Raw genomic sequence first — 15,637 nt, 5'->3', positions numbered from 1 at the left:
ACACACACATCTGAACACACACATCTGTCCAAACACATCTGTACACACACATCTGTACACACACATCTGTACACACACATCTGTACACACACATCTGCACACACACATCTGAACACACACATCTGAACACACACATCTGAACACACACATCTGAACACACACATCTGTACACACACATCTGTACACACACATCTGTACACACACATCTGTACACACACATCTGTACACACACATCTGCACACACACATCTGCACACACACATCTGCACACACACATCTGTACACATAAAGAAGAGTCTCGGCTAGTATAAGCTATATTGCGTGTGAGGATGCTGGAGGTGGAGATTTATAGCCTTTTCTCACAGCACTTGATATAATTAAACTTATCAGTTTGATGGCGGATCCAGAAAGGTTCAAACGACGATCACCAGCGACAACAGATTCACCCGCTGTAAAATGCTAAAGACTTCGTTCAGACTTCGGAGTGGCTACAGAAAAAAAGAGACTGCAACCGGACCCATGCGAAGACAAGGATAATATCGGAAGGGCATTACATGTAGTCACGCAATGCTGACGTTGTTAACATTAACAATTTGAGAACAAAGTATAATTTGCACGGTTTTTCGTGATATGATAAGAGATTGTTAGATTTAATCAGCGCGATTTACTACAATGTCAGAACCAGAACAAAAGTGGATGTTACTCACTTGTTCAGAGTACATTTTCCGGTGAAAATTATTATGTTGGTCATACTTCCAAAAAGAATAATCTGTGATTCTGAATGCCAGTATCCACACCGGCGGGGACTGACAGACACACACTCTCCTTAAAGGGGTCATATAATGGTACATGCACTTTTACAAGTTGATTGTACTGAAATGTGTGTTGGCAGTGCCTGTACACAACCATCATATAATGATAAAAATCCATCCAGTGTTTTTGTTTTAATCTCCTTATATGTTTTCCCCTGCCTCAAATCGAGCCGTTCGTTTTTGTGACGTCAATAAAACGGAAGCCCCTCCCACGATTGTTGATTGACAGCAGTGTTTCAACACAGACCCGCCCTCGCTCGTGAGAGCTGTCAATCATAGTCTGCGCGGACCGGCGCGGTCATTGTTGATATGCTGGAGCGCTGTCTATGAGCAGAATGGCGTCTAAGCGATTGTGGTGTTCTGTTCTTGGGTGTAATAACGAACACAGTCATTTTAATGTTCCTAAATCCGAACCGCTGAAGACGCAGTGGCTGAGTTTGTTTTCGAAGGGAATATTCCCCACGAGCAACGTCAATGCTCTCATGTTTGCGCGAATCATTTCTCACACCAGACTGCTTTATAAACGAGGGTCAGTATAAAGCTGGATTTGCTAAGAAGCTGCTCGAATAAAGGAAGAAGCTGCCATGAATAAAGGATCGGTTCCAGATATTCGTGTTCCTGCTGAATCTCCAGAAGAACTGAAGTGAGTGTAACGTTTTATTAACCTTTATATTAATCTTTATATCTTTGCAAATCGCTAGCTGCACGCTTCACAATGAATGCGTCTAAGGTTTACACTCAGGGTACATTACGGCATGTTTTCTATGTATGATATTCTCAATATAATTCATAATCCCACGTTTATACTGAACAACGCGTTATGGTTATTGTGTTATTGTGTTACAAACGGTGTACGCACAGAACAGAGAGGCGGGGTGAGCAAAGCTCATTATCATTTAAAGTCATATGCACTGAAACGGCGTGCTGAAAACAGAGCTGTTTTTGACCAGGTAAAATAAGTGTTTTCTTACAATACTAATGAGAATTTTTAATTAAAGTATATTACAAAGTTTTAATTTAGACCCTAAAGAATCATATTAGCTTGTACAAAAATGGCATTATATGACCCCTTTAAACATTCATCCGCGCTGTGCCGCGCCGAAGCACAACTCACGTAAAGTTGATAATTCCGCGAATGACTGCAATTGCAGATTTCGAACAGAGATGGCGACAAAGAGGAAAAACTGCGGACTGAAGCTTTAAGCTTGACTAATAGACATGACATATATTTGCAATCATAAAACAACTTTTTATTGTTATTGTCACAACACAGGAGACAGACAGGTGTTATAGTGTTCTCTGTGATGGTGCAGCGAGTCAGTAATCTGGGGATTGTGTACGAGTGGACGATTGGGTGATGATTGTGAGGTGTGGCTGACTCTGTGACAGTTATATAAATGTAATATGATAATATAAAATATAACAGAAAAAAACATTTTTATAATACTAATACTAATAATTTGCAACCATTAAGACCACAAAACAATATATAAACATAATTGCATAAATAATAAAAACTAAAACTTGTATAATATTAATAACAATAAGAGTTATTATTATCGTTGTTGTTGTACAAATTATCCTTTTGTTATCTGTGCAATATATTATATTATTTGTATGTAATATTTAATAACAATTATAACAATAATTTGCAACCATTAGGACCACAGCACAATTTTTTTATAATACATAACTGCTTAAATAACAATGCGTATAATATTAAATAATTCCTTTAGAAAAAGAAAAAAAAAATAAGATAACAATGGTTATTATTATTGTTGTACAAATTATTGTTAATCTATGCAATATAATAATAATAATTTCTTTATGTAATATTCAAAATAAATAACTGTTCTTTAAAGGTTATAAAAATTATTTGTTGTGTCAAAAAACAGAAATAAAACAACCAAAAAAATCTGCATATTGGTTATTGAACACTAAAAAAAAAAAAATAGATATCAGTCATTAAATGTTGTATATTCAAGGTGAATTTTTTTCAATGTTGAAGTACTTTCTCCTTTCCGAGTAAAATAAGCTAAGACAGATAAGCCACAGATATCTGTGAATATGCCGCTGGGTTTGTTCACCTGCACTCCGGAGTGAGCGACGAAGCTTTTATCATCGGCCTCGAGAGCGAGCCACAGACATGTGCTTTTGCCCCACAACGGAGAGATGCGGATCAGGAGTCTCTGCGCTCGCTGGGCGTCCCAGCTGTGACACTCACTGAAGACACCTGAGGTCACACACACAAGACACCTGAGGTCACACACACAAGACACCTGAGGTCACACACACAAGACACCTGAGGTCACACACACAAGACACCTGAGGTCACACACACAAGACACCCGAGGTCACACACACAAGACACCTGAGGTCACACACACAAGACACCTGAGGTCACACACACAAGACACCCGAGGTCACACACACAAGACACCCGAGGTCACACACACAAGACACCCGAGGTCACACACACAAGACACCCGAGGTCACACACACAAGACACCTGAGGTCACACACACAAGACACCTGAGGTCACACACACACAAGACACCTGAGGTCACACACACAAGACACCTGAGGTCACACACACAAGACACCCGAGGTCACACACACAAGACACCCGAGGTCACACACACAAGACATCTGAGGTCACACACACAAGACACCTGAGGTCACACACACAAGACACCTGAGGTCACACACACAAGACACCCGAGGTCACACACACAAGACACCTGAGGTCACACACACAAGACACCTGAGGTCACACACACAAGACACCCGAGGTCACACACACAAGACACCAGAGGTCACACACACAAGACACCTGAGGTCACACACACAAGACACCTGAGGTCACACACACAAGACACCTGAGGTCACACACACAAGACACCTGAGGTCACACACACACAAGACACCTGAGGTCACACACACAAGACACCTGAGGTCACACACACAAGACACCCGAGGTCACACACACAAGACGCCCGAGGTCACACACACAAGACACCTGAGGTCACACACACAAGACACCCGAGGTCACACACACAAGACACCCGAGGTCACACACACAAGACACCCGAGGTCACACACACAAGACACCTGAGGTCACACACACAAGACACCTGAGGTCACACACACAAGACACCCGAGGTCACACACACAAGACACCCGAGGTCACACACACAAGACACCTGAGGTCACACACACAAGACACCTGAGGTCACACACACAAGACACCTGAGGTCACACACACAAGACACCCGAGGTCATACACACAAGACACCCGAGGTCACACACACAAGACACCCGAGGTCACACACACAAGACACCTGAGGTCACACACACAAGACACCTGAGGTCACACACACAAGACACCTGAGGTCACACACACAAGACACCTGAGGTCACACACACAAGACACCTGAGGTCACACACACAAGACACCCGAGGTCACACACACAAGACACCTGAGGTCACACACACACACAAGACACCTGAGGTCACACACACAAGACACCTGAGGTCACACACACAAGACACCCGAGGTCACACACACACAAGACACCTGAGGTCACACACACAAGACACCCGAGGTCACACACACAAGACACCCGAGGTCACACACACAAGACACCCGAGGTCACACACACAAGACACCTGAGGTCACACACACAAGACACCCGAGGTCACACACACAAGACACCCGAGGTCACACACACAAGACACCCGAGGTCACACACACAATACACCCGAGGTCACACACACAAGACACCCGAGGTCACACACACAAGACACCTGAGGTCACACACACAAGACACCTGAGGTCACACACACAAGACACCTGAGGTCACACACACAAGACACCTGAGGTCACACACACAAGACACCTGAGGTCACACACACAAGACACTGAGGTCACACACACAAGACACTGAGGTCACACACACAAGACACCGGAGGTCACACACACAAGACACCTGAGGTCACACACACAAGACACCTGAGGTCACACACACAAGACACCTGAGGTCACACACACAAGACACCTGAGGTCACACACACAAGACACCTGAGGTCACACACACAAGACACCCGAGGTCACACACACAAGACGCCCGAGGTCACACACACAATACACCCGAGGTCACACACACAATACACCCGAGGTCACACACACAATACACCCGAGGTCACACACACAAGACACCCGAGGTCACACACACAAGACACCTGAGGTCACACACACAATACACCCGAGGTCACACACACAATACACCCGAGGTCACACACACAAGACACCCGAGGTCACACACACAAGACACCTGAGGTCACACACACAAGACACCTGAGGTCACACACACAAGACACCTGAGGTCACACACACAAGACACCTGAGGTCACACACACAAGACACCTGAGGTCACACACACAAGACACCCGAGGTCACACACACAGAGTTAAACATCACGGCTCAGGTCAAAGGATTTGAAGTGTGTAATATGTCTATTTGTGTGTACAAAATAAGTGTATTCTGGGTGGTATAACACATGTTGCTCCTGGTACAGTCTGTTAAAACAAATTTCCTCTATTAAAGGATTAGTTCACCTCAAAATGAAAATTTCCTGATAATTAATTCTGGAAAAATCCAGAAATGTTTTCCTCAAAAAATTTATTTTCTCTTCCACTGAGGAAAGAAAGGCATGGATATCTTGGATGGGATTGGGGTGAGTATTATAAATTATTAGGTAATTTTCATTTTGAGGTGAACTAATCTGTAAAGGACAATAAAGAATGAATCTGAAATCATACCGATGGCTTGTTTCTCATAGTGGTTGGCCAGTTCTCTCATTTCTTTTGCCTCTTCGTTATCATCCTCGCCGCTCTCCTGCGCCAGTTTCCTCAAGATCTTACTGGCGGCCAGAGCGGCTGCGATACAGTCTCTGCACTACAAAAACAACAACACACACACACACACACACACACACACACACACACATTTGTGAATCTTCAAACTGCAACTACTCTAATGCTATTTAAATACAGAATCAGATTATCTGATTTATTCATGCAATCAGATCAGTATTTACCTGTCACAAAACAACATTTGAATGAATACATTTATGCAAACTACAACCAATAAAAATAGAAAACACTCTCATTGATATAATGAACATGAACAGAAAACCTTTAACAAAATACTAAACAAATGATTCAATAAAATGAATGGTCAAAGAGGAATAACAATGAATGGTAATAATTATTATATATTATATAATTTAGTTTGAATTGTTCTTTCATAGTCTAAAGATTATGTACTTTTGTGTCAAAAAACACAAATAAAACAATTCAAAATTGGTTGTGTTTTGGTTATTGGACACTTAAAAACCTAAAATATAATTGTATAAATAACAAAATATTCACTTTATATTAGGGATGCACCGAATCCAGATTTGTGGGGTTCGGCCGAATACCGAATCCACTGGTTAAGATTCTGCCGAATCCGAAACCGAATACCGAATCCTACTCTCATCCTCAGTCCATTAACACAGTAAACACATTAATGAAGTAAACAAAGTGGATTTTTCATTTTATTACTGTAAATAATAAACACTACTTTTACTTTTATAACTGTAAAAAAAAAAAAAAAAAAAAAAAAAAAAAAAAAGCAACATTATATGCATTTTAACAGCGGCGATGTTGTGTAGCCTATTTAGAGTCCTTGACTCCTTGCCACCATGAGACAAATCGGCATTGCAAATTGAACATGTAGCTCGACTTGAATTGCCTTCTTTCACTGAAAGTACTGCCAAACAACACTTTTTCTGCTCACGAGTTCCATTTTCACTTTCTCACAGCCTACTGCATTCGAACGGTCCACCTACTGTAGCGAGTGGAAATAAGGTGTGTCCCCTTTAAGAACTGCGCGCCGTATGTGTCGTGCGCCTCGAACACATGCCCATGTATGCGGGTTATTTCTGTTTGATGCTCATTTTTACCTTATTTTGTTAAGTAACGCTGTGGACGGTAGAACGTGTGACAGACAGTTACACAAGTTCGATTGTGGAATAAAGTGCGAGTTGTGAGATGCCAATCGCCTCCGTGAGTCTGTCTGGCCTCTGCAATAACTACTTGTTCGACTTGAACCGGCGCTGCATAGACAGATGAGTTTATGACATCAAAGTCCCGCGAGAGCAATTCAAAAGCATAAGGAGCCGTCTGCTCTCTATTCGTTCACGCGGTACTTTGATGTCATTCACTGATCGGTGACTTCGACGTAGCGCGCGTAGTGCAAGCCTAGGGTTCGGTTCGGTGGAAAAAAATTCTGAGGTTCGGCAGAAACCGAACCCCGTTAAAAAGCCCAATATTCGGCCGAATCCGAATCCTGGATTCGGTGCATCCCTATATTCCACACTGGTTCTCAAATAAATCAGTGGATTATTTTTTTATCCAGTTTAATTAACCGAATGAGCTGATTCACTGAAATTAATGGAAAACACTTCATATGTCAGAGGCAACTATGCTGATTCATCAGAACCAAGTTAAAAAATAAATAAACAAATAATATTAATTACTAGAATAAACTACAATTATTAGATGAAATCCTTAGAAATGTCCTTGATTAAAAAGAAACTGAAATAAGTATAAGAATTAATATGACTAAAAATAAAATAAAAATAAATCTAAGAATAGAAATCAAAAATATAAGCAATATTAGAAATATAAAAAACTAAAATGAATAAACATGACAAAAGCACATTACAAAATTACGAAAACTAAAATGGAAAGAAAATATGAAAATAAAAAGCTCTTTTAAAATTTTAATAAATAATAAAAAATAATAAAGGTTTCCCAAAGAGTAAAGTACTCATTTTATTTAGTTACTCCCTCCAAACATTTACAAATTTAAGATCAGCTTCAGCAAAATATCAGCTTCTATCACCAAATTGAAGCAGAAAACATGTGAATATAAAGCTCATGCCGAGAGTTTGTCTCTAGTCAGTGCTGTACCTGCTCCCAGCCGATCTCTGCCAGCTCTCGGTTATTCTGTACAACAGCCCAGAGGAAGAGATCCCGTCCCGGGTCCCAAAACGTGAGTGCGGTCGGGTCTTCACCAGAACACGGCAGATCCAGCGGGTCTTTGGACGGCACCTGAGAGATGCAGCGCTTCAATGAATAAAACAGCCAGACTCTTTTCATTACAGCCAAACTAGAATTAAAGCGTTATAGTTTGATCATTTTATTTACTGATGATTCTCACAAAGCATATAAAAAACATGCCCAGGTCATTTTTTACCTAGAAAATGAGTATTAATTTATATTTTGTATTTTTTTTTTGCATTGTGACAATATTTCGAAGGGATAGTTCACCCCAAAATGAAAACTGTGTCAGTAATTACTCGCCCTCATGTTGTTCCCCGTAAGACTTTCGTTCATCTTCGGAACACAAATTAAGATATTTTTGATTAAATCTGAGAGCTGGATCACTCCTCCATAGGCTTCTTAAGGGATCGAAACTTGCCGGCCCAGAAAATTAGTAAAGACAATATTTAAAATAGTCCGAGTGACTACAGCGGCTCAACCTTAAGTTTATCAAGCGACGAGAATACTTTTTGTGCACAAAAAACAAACAAAAGTAACGACTTTATTCAACTATTCATTTCTTTTAACCTGTCTTTAACTTTTCTGGGCCGGCAAGTTTCGATCCCTTAGAAGCCTATGGAGGAGTGATCCAGCTCTCAGATTTAATCAAAAATATCTTAATTTGTAATTACTGACAGAATTTTAATTTTGGGGTGAACTATCCCTTTAATGCATTACAGTTTGATGATTTTATTTACTGATGATTCTCACAAAGCATATCAAAAACATGCCCAGGTCATTTTTTTACCTAGAAAATGAGTATTAAATTATATTTTGTATTTTTTTTGCATTGTGACAATATTTCGACGCCAATTAATAACCCTTTTCTTATCATTATCAATTAAAAAATAAGTATAGGTTGAAGTACTAAAATTACAAAAACTTTATAAATATAAATTAAAGGTAAATATAAATATAATAAATAAATAAATAAGTATTAAAGGTATATATATATATATATATATAAAGTTAAAAACAAAATGACATTAAAAAATGAAATTTTCCAACTAAAATTCAAATGAAAACTGAAAAAAATAAGAATATTGATACATACTATAATAGTATATACATCATACTAAAATAACACTGTACTGTGCTGAATAAAATTATATTATTTAAGTTTATTAGCATGTATATGTCATGGCACTCTTTTCCCCTGCCCTTATTGCTGAGGTGTTTTCTGTCTTAAACTTGCCATTTAAGTAATATTAAATTATATTTCGTATAAAGAAAAAAAGCCTACCGTAGGATCTTTGAGATATTATCTAAAAAACATACTAACATTATAAGGGCAACCCAGGAAACATTATAAAATAATTAAAAAAAACATTCTAGGGCACCTTTAAAGGGATAGTTCACCCCAAAATGAAAACTCTGTCAGTAATTACTCTCCCTCATGTTGTTCCCCGTAAGACTTTCGTTCATCTGATGATTTTATTTACTGATGATTCTCACAAAGCATATCAAAAACATGCCCAGGTAATTTTTTACCTAGAAAATGAGTATTAAATTATATTTTGTATTTTGCTTGCATTGTGACAATATTTCGACGCCAATTAATAAGCCTTTTCTTATCATTATCAATTAAAAAATAAGTATAGGTTGAAGTACTAAAATTACAAAAACTTTATACATATAAATTAAAGGTAAATATAAATATAAGAAATATATAAATAAATAAATATGTATTAAAGGTAAATATAAATATATATATATATATATATATATATATATATATATATATATATAAAGTTAAAAACAAAATTACATTTAAAAAAATGACATTTTCCAACTAAAATTAAAATGAAAACTGAAAAAAATAAGAATATTGATACATACTATATAATAATAAAATAACACTGTACTGTGCTGAATAAAATTATATTATTTAAATGTATTAGCATGTATATGTCATGGCACTCTTTTCCCCTGCCCTTGTTGCTGAGGTGTTTTCTGTCTTAAACTTGTCATTAAAGTCCCACTCCGATCATATTTTGAGCTATTTTTAAACATTCCCAGTGGTCTTTAAATTATGATTATGCCATTTTTAGCCAAAATCACAAAACCTGTGCCGTTTTCTGGGACCTTGCTTCAGCAGAGCGGCAGTAGCTCATTAGCAATTCGCCTCTGCGTTGTGGGCGGAGCCGTTGGCACGGAGACGACCCTCCCCCTGCCCGTTGCTGAGAGCTCTGTCTCTCCCGCTAGCTTACACCTCCAATACCGGTGGGGCAACAGTATTATATACACGTTAATTATTATTATCCGAAGTTAATCAAAGTTATCACCGATCACCGATCATTATTTCACTCCAAGACGTCGCGTGTGGAGACGCCCAGTGGAGTTACTACGTCACAACTCCAGTCGATTTTAGCCGGCATTTTAGCGTCTGCTACTGATTCACAGCCATTTGAATGTAGAAATACTCAGAAATACAACTTTGAGCTGATTTTTCTCAAGATATGTCCTCTAACATCAGAAAAATGCCACAAGAACATGTTAACACCTAGAAAAACATTGTTTTCATCGGAGTGGGTCTTTAAGTAATATTAAATTATATTTTGTATAAAGAAAAAAAACCTACCGTAGGATCTTTGAGATTGTTTGTATTGTGACAATATTTCCATGCCAATTAATAACCCTTTTCTTCTCATTATGAATTAAAAAATAAGTCGAATAAGTTGAAGTACCGGTACTAAAATGACAAAAACTAAAACTGAATAAATGTAAATGAAAGCTAAATAGAAATATAAAAAAGCTGATAAAAATGTCAAAATTACATTAAAAATTTTTTAAAAATTAAAACTGAAAAAATAAAAATAAGAATTGATACATACTATAATAGTATATAAATAAACAAATATAAAAATAACACTGTACTTCCCCCCCTGTTCTTGTTGCTGAGGAGTTTTATGTCTCAAACTTGCCGTTAAACGGACATCATCTTTGGTTTTCTTGTAGCGTGAAGGGACGTATAACGGTTGAGTAAAACTTCCCAGCAAGTGGCGCACTTCTTCAGACACGTGCCTCAAGGAAATGTTTTTGACACCCTGGGCCCGTTTTGCAAGCTTGCGCAGGAAGAAGCAGGCGGGTAGGTGTGCGTAGAGCTTACAGAGGGTCTCCTTTTCTTCCAGAAACGTACGCAGACACACTCCATTCTCCAGCAACAGCCGCACAAACTCAGGTTTGTCACCCACCAGTGCAGAAAACATGGCCGGATGCAGATCACAGGACTGAGACGGGAAAGATATCAACAAATCATGACAAACCCAACATAATAAACATTCAATAATACTCCCACAGGCACTATATGAACATAGTTTTTCTTTAAATAATGAGTTGCATGCAAAAGTTTGTGAACCCCTGACCAAATAACAAGTGAAAAGACGTTGAAGTGCCCCTATTATGCTTTTTTGGATATGTAGTGTGTAATATAGCTCTTTGAATGTAAAATGTCTGCAAATTTTCAAAGATGAAAGGTAAATGGAGTTTTGGTCTCCTGAAAGAAAGAATCGGTTCTGAACTGCCTTAAACGAGTCATCAGTAATAACAGTTTCACTTCCAGCTGAACCTACTTATGTTTGTAAGAAATTTGCATAATGCCAGCCTATGGTCTTCATTGGCTGCCCGCAAACAACGTCTACTTTGACTTTGTGTTTGTGTTGTTGATATATCGAGAAGAGTCTGTCTTCATTGCATGCACTTCAAAAGTATGAGGACTCACGCTGGAATTGATAAGGTAAAACCGACGCTAACATTACTGTTCGTATCACTGTGTATCAATGGTGAGGAAGATCCGGAGGAGAAATTCAGACATGCTAATGGCTGTTGTTTCCAACACTTGCTGTAAGCGGCCAACCAATCACAACAGACTGGGCCATCTGACCAATCAGAGCAGAGTAGACCAATCACAACAGACTGGGCCATCTGACCAATCAAAGCAGAGTAACCCAATCACACCAGACTGGGCCATCTGACCAATCAGAGCAGAGTAGACCAATCACACCAGACTGGGCCATCTGACCAATCAGAGCAGAGTAGACCAATCACAACAGACTGGGCCGTCTGACCAATCAGAGCAGAGTAGACCAATCACAACAGACTGGGCCGTCTGACCAATCAGAGCAGAGTAGACCAATCACAACAGACTGAGCCATCTGACCAATCAGAGCAGAGAAGACGAATCACACCAGACTGGGACATCTGACCAATCAGAGCAGACTAGACCAATCACACCAGACTGGGCCGTCTGACCAATCAGAGCAGAGTAGACCAATCACAATAGACTGGGCCATCTGACCAATCAGAGCAGAGTAGACCAATCACAATAGACTGGGCCATCTGACCAATCAGAGCAGAGTAGACCAATCACAACAGACTGGGCCATCTGACCAATCAGAGCAGAGTAGACCAATCACACCAGACTGGGCCGTCTGACCAATCAGAGCAGAGTAGACCAATCACAATAGACTGGGCCATCTGACCAATCAAAGCAGAGTAACCCAATCACATCAGACTGGGCCATCTGACCAATCAGAGCAGAGTAGACCAATCACACCAGACTGGGCCATCTGACCAATCAAAGCAGAGTAACCCAATCACACCAGACTGGGCCATCTGACCAATCAGAGCAGAGTAGACCAATCACACCTGACTGGTCCATCTGACCAATCAGAGCAGAGTAGACCAATCACAATAGACTGGGCCATCTGACCAATCAGAGCAGAGTAGACCAATCACAACAGACTGGGCCATCTGACCAATCAGAGCAGAGTAGACCAATCACAACAGACTGGGTCATCTGACCAATCAGAGCAGAGTAGACCAATCACACCAGACTGGGCCATCTGACCAATCAGAGCAGAGTAGACCAATCACACCAGACTGGGCCATCTGACCAATCAGAGCAGAGTAGACCAATCACAACAGACTGGGCCATCTGACCAATCAGAGCAGAGTAGACCAATCACACCAGACTGGGCCATCTGACCAATCAGAGCAGAGTAGACCAATCACACCAGACTGGGCCATCTGACCAATCAGAGCAGAGTAGACCAATCACAACAGACTGGGCCATCTGACCAATCAGAGCAGAGTAGACCAATCACACCAGACTGGGCCATCTGACCAATCAGAGCAGAGTAGACCAATCACACCAGACTGGGCCATCTGACCAATCAGAGCAGAGTAGACCAATCCCAACAGACTGGGCCATCTGACCAATCACAGCAGAGTAGACCAATCACAACAGACTGGGTCGTCTGACCAATCAGAGCAGAGTAGACCAATCACAACAGACTGGCCCGTCTGACCAATCAGAGCAGAGTAGACCAATCACAACAGACTGGGCCGTCTGACCAATCAGAGCAGAGTAGACCAATCACAACAGACTGGGTCGTCTGACCAATCAGAGCAGAGTAGACCAATCACAACAGACTGGGCCGTCTGACCAATCAGAGCAGAGTAGACCAATCACAACAGACTGGGCCGTCTGACCAATCAGAGCAGAGTAGACCAATCACAACAGACTGGGCCGTCTGACCAATCAGAGCAGAGTAGACCAATCACAACAGACTGGGTCATCTGACCAATCAGAGCAGAGTAGACCAATCACACCAGACTGGGCCATCTGACCAATCAGAGCAGAGAAGACCAATCACAACAGACTGGGTCATCTGACCAATCAGAGCAGAGTAGACCAATCACAACAGACTGGGTCATCTGACCAATCAGAGCAGAGTAGACCAATCACACCAGACTGGGCCATCTGACCAATCAGAGCAGAGTAGACCAATCACAACAGACTGGGTCATCTGACCAATCAGAGCAGAGTAGACCAATCACAACAGACTGGGTCATCTGACCAATCAGAGCAGAGTAGACCAATCACAACAGACTGGGTCATCTGACCAATCAGAGCAGAGTAGACCAATCACAACAGACTGGGCCATCTGACCAATCAGAGCAGAGTAGACCAATCACACCAGACTGGGCCATCTGACCAATCAGAGCAGAGTAGACCAATCACACCAGACTGGGTCATCTGACCAATCAGAGCAGAGTAGACCAATCACAACAGACTGGGCCATCTGACCAATCAGAGCAGAGTAGACCAATCACACCAGACTGGGTCATCTGACCAATCAGAGTGAGTTTCCCGACCAACGACGTAACTAGCTGATTAACTACCATAGTAGATTGAAGAAATCAACTAGCTAGTCACGACTGTTTCCCAAAACCATATCGTTTCAGACACTGTGAGAAAAGAAGTGATGCTGCAATGTATATTATGAGAAAATGAAAGTGTTTTTGACCTTGGATGCATGTAAACCTACAGGAGACTCCAAAACTAAACGAGGAAACTTTAAAATAGCATAATAGGGGAACAACCTGTGCAGTGAACATACTTGATGCATTTTAGAACATTTTAATTAACATTATTTCAATGTGTCCAGTTGATCAACTTATTTAATTTTTTGTAATGTTTCTGTAATTCTCGTAGCTTTTTGCATTATTTTTACCCACCGTCCACTGGCTCTCCTCAGTGAAGATCTCACTCTCTGCGATGTCGACCCGGTTCCAGGCCACCGCGAGCTCCAGCTGTCTCTCCCAGGACCGGCGGCCAGCATGTTCATCACTTCTGGAGGCTGAGGAGCAACAACACCTGACTTTATCCAGTAGCGGTTTGGCAATTCTTCCAGTTTGTCTTTTGTATTTCTCCTCCTGAACGAGTCCCCGACCTCGTCAAGAATCTTTAGTTTTATAGTTTATTGTCAACTAAAACTAAAACCATCAAAAAATATTTTGGTAACTGAAAATAAAATAAAATTAAATAATACTACGAAATGTTGCTTTGATTAAAAATGAGAAATGTTGCCTAATGTGCAGTGCTGTTATTGTTAACTAATTTATAAAAAAAAATATTATAAAAATGTTTTAACTAAACACAATCACCAGCTGGAGTGCGATTGATAGCAAACCAGAGGGCACTTCACCCCAGACTATACTCATTCCCTCACAAACTACATTTCCCAGAACTCACTGCCTGATCTCATCATCACTGATTGTATTCAGCTGTCTCTCATTATCTCATTACCTCTGACTATAAGACCCCATTTACACCTGGTATTAAAATGAGATCTGTATCCAGATGAGTTATCCGGATAATAAGTGTTCTGATCTTACCTTTGCGTTTACACCTTGTATTTTTAATGCGTTCTCGTTATCCACATTGAGTTCGGATCTCTGTCCTCCAGAAAAAAAATGACGTTTCGCAGGTACGAATGCCTTCACGTCGTACGGATTGCGTTTACACCTAGTAAAGATCCGAACACAATGCGAGCCAGACTACCTCCGTGGTCAGGCAGATCCGATCACAATCCGATCACAACGTATTTACACCTTGCATTAACATGCGTTTTTTATTATCCGGATAACTTATCTGGATACAGATCACATTTTAATACCAGGTGTAAATGGGGTCTAAAAGTCACTGATCTCTCAGTCACTCTTTGCGAAGTCTTGTATGTGTCAACACTGCATTTCTGAGTGCTCTGGCTTTGCTTTCTCATGATTTTTTACTTTCTGCCCGGTTCCTTAAGATTTCTCTGTTTTGCCTCTGCCCTGGACTCTGTTTTTGTTTTGACCTTTGCCTGTTTTTTTGGATTATGTCTTTGG

The 15,637-nt window shown here is 40.5% G+C and overlaps 1 protein-coding gene across 1 annotated transcript in view; it reads right to left on the bottom strand.

Annotated features, from left to right (window-relative positions):
- Window positions 1-15,637, bottom strand: part of trpm2 (transient receptor potential cation channel, subfamily M, member 2) — a 96,714-nt gene that overhangs the window by 58,366 nt on the left and 22,711 nt on the right. Inside the window, exons 11-15 of the mRNA XM_056271375.1 lie at window positions 14,486-14,607; window positions 10,888-11,193; window positions 7,832-7,972; window positions 5,633-5,768; window positions 2,899-3,044 (exon numbers count right to left, since the gene is read on the bottom strand). Coding sequence (XP_056127350.1) covers window positions 2,899-3,044; window positions 5,633-5,768; window positions 7,832-7,972; window positions 10,888-11,193; window positions 14,486-14,607 — 851 coding nt within the window. The remainder of the gene's footprint in view (window positions 1-2,898; window positions 3,045-5,632; window positions 5,769-7,831; window positions 7,973-10,887; window positions 11,194-14,485; window positions 14,608-15,637) is intronic.

The sequence above is a fragment of the Rhinichthys klamathensis genome, unplaced genomic scaffold, assembly GCF_029890125.1.
Source record: "Rhinichthys klamathensis goyatoka isolate OS25496 unplaced genomic scaffold, OSU_Roscu_1.1 h1tg000318l_1, whole genome shotgun sequence".
In the NCBI taxonomy this organism is placed as follows: Eukaryota; Metazoa; Chordata; class Actinopteri; order Cypriniformes; family Leuciscidae; genus Rhinichthys; species Rhinichthys klamathensis.
Note: the sequence above shows the minus strand (reverse complement) of the source record. Positions and strands in the feature narration are given on the sequence as shown.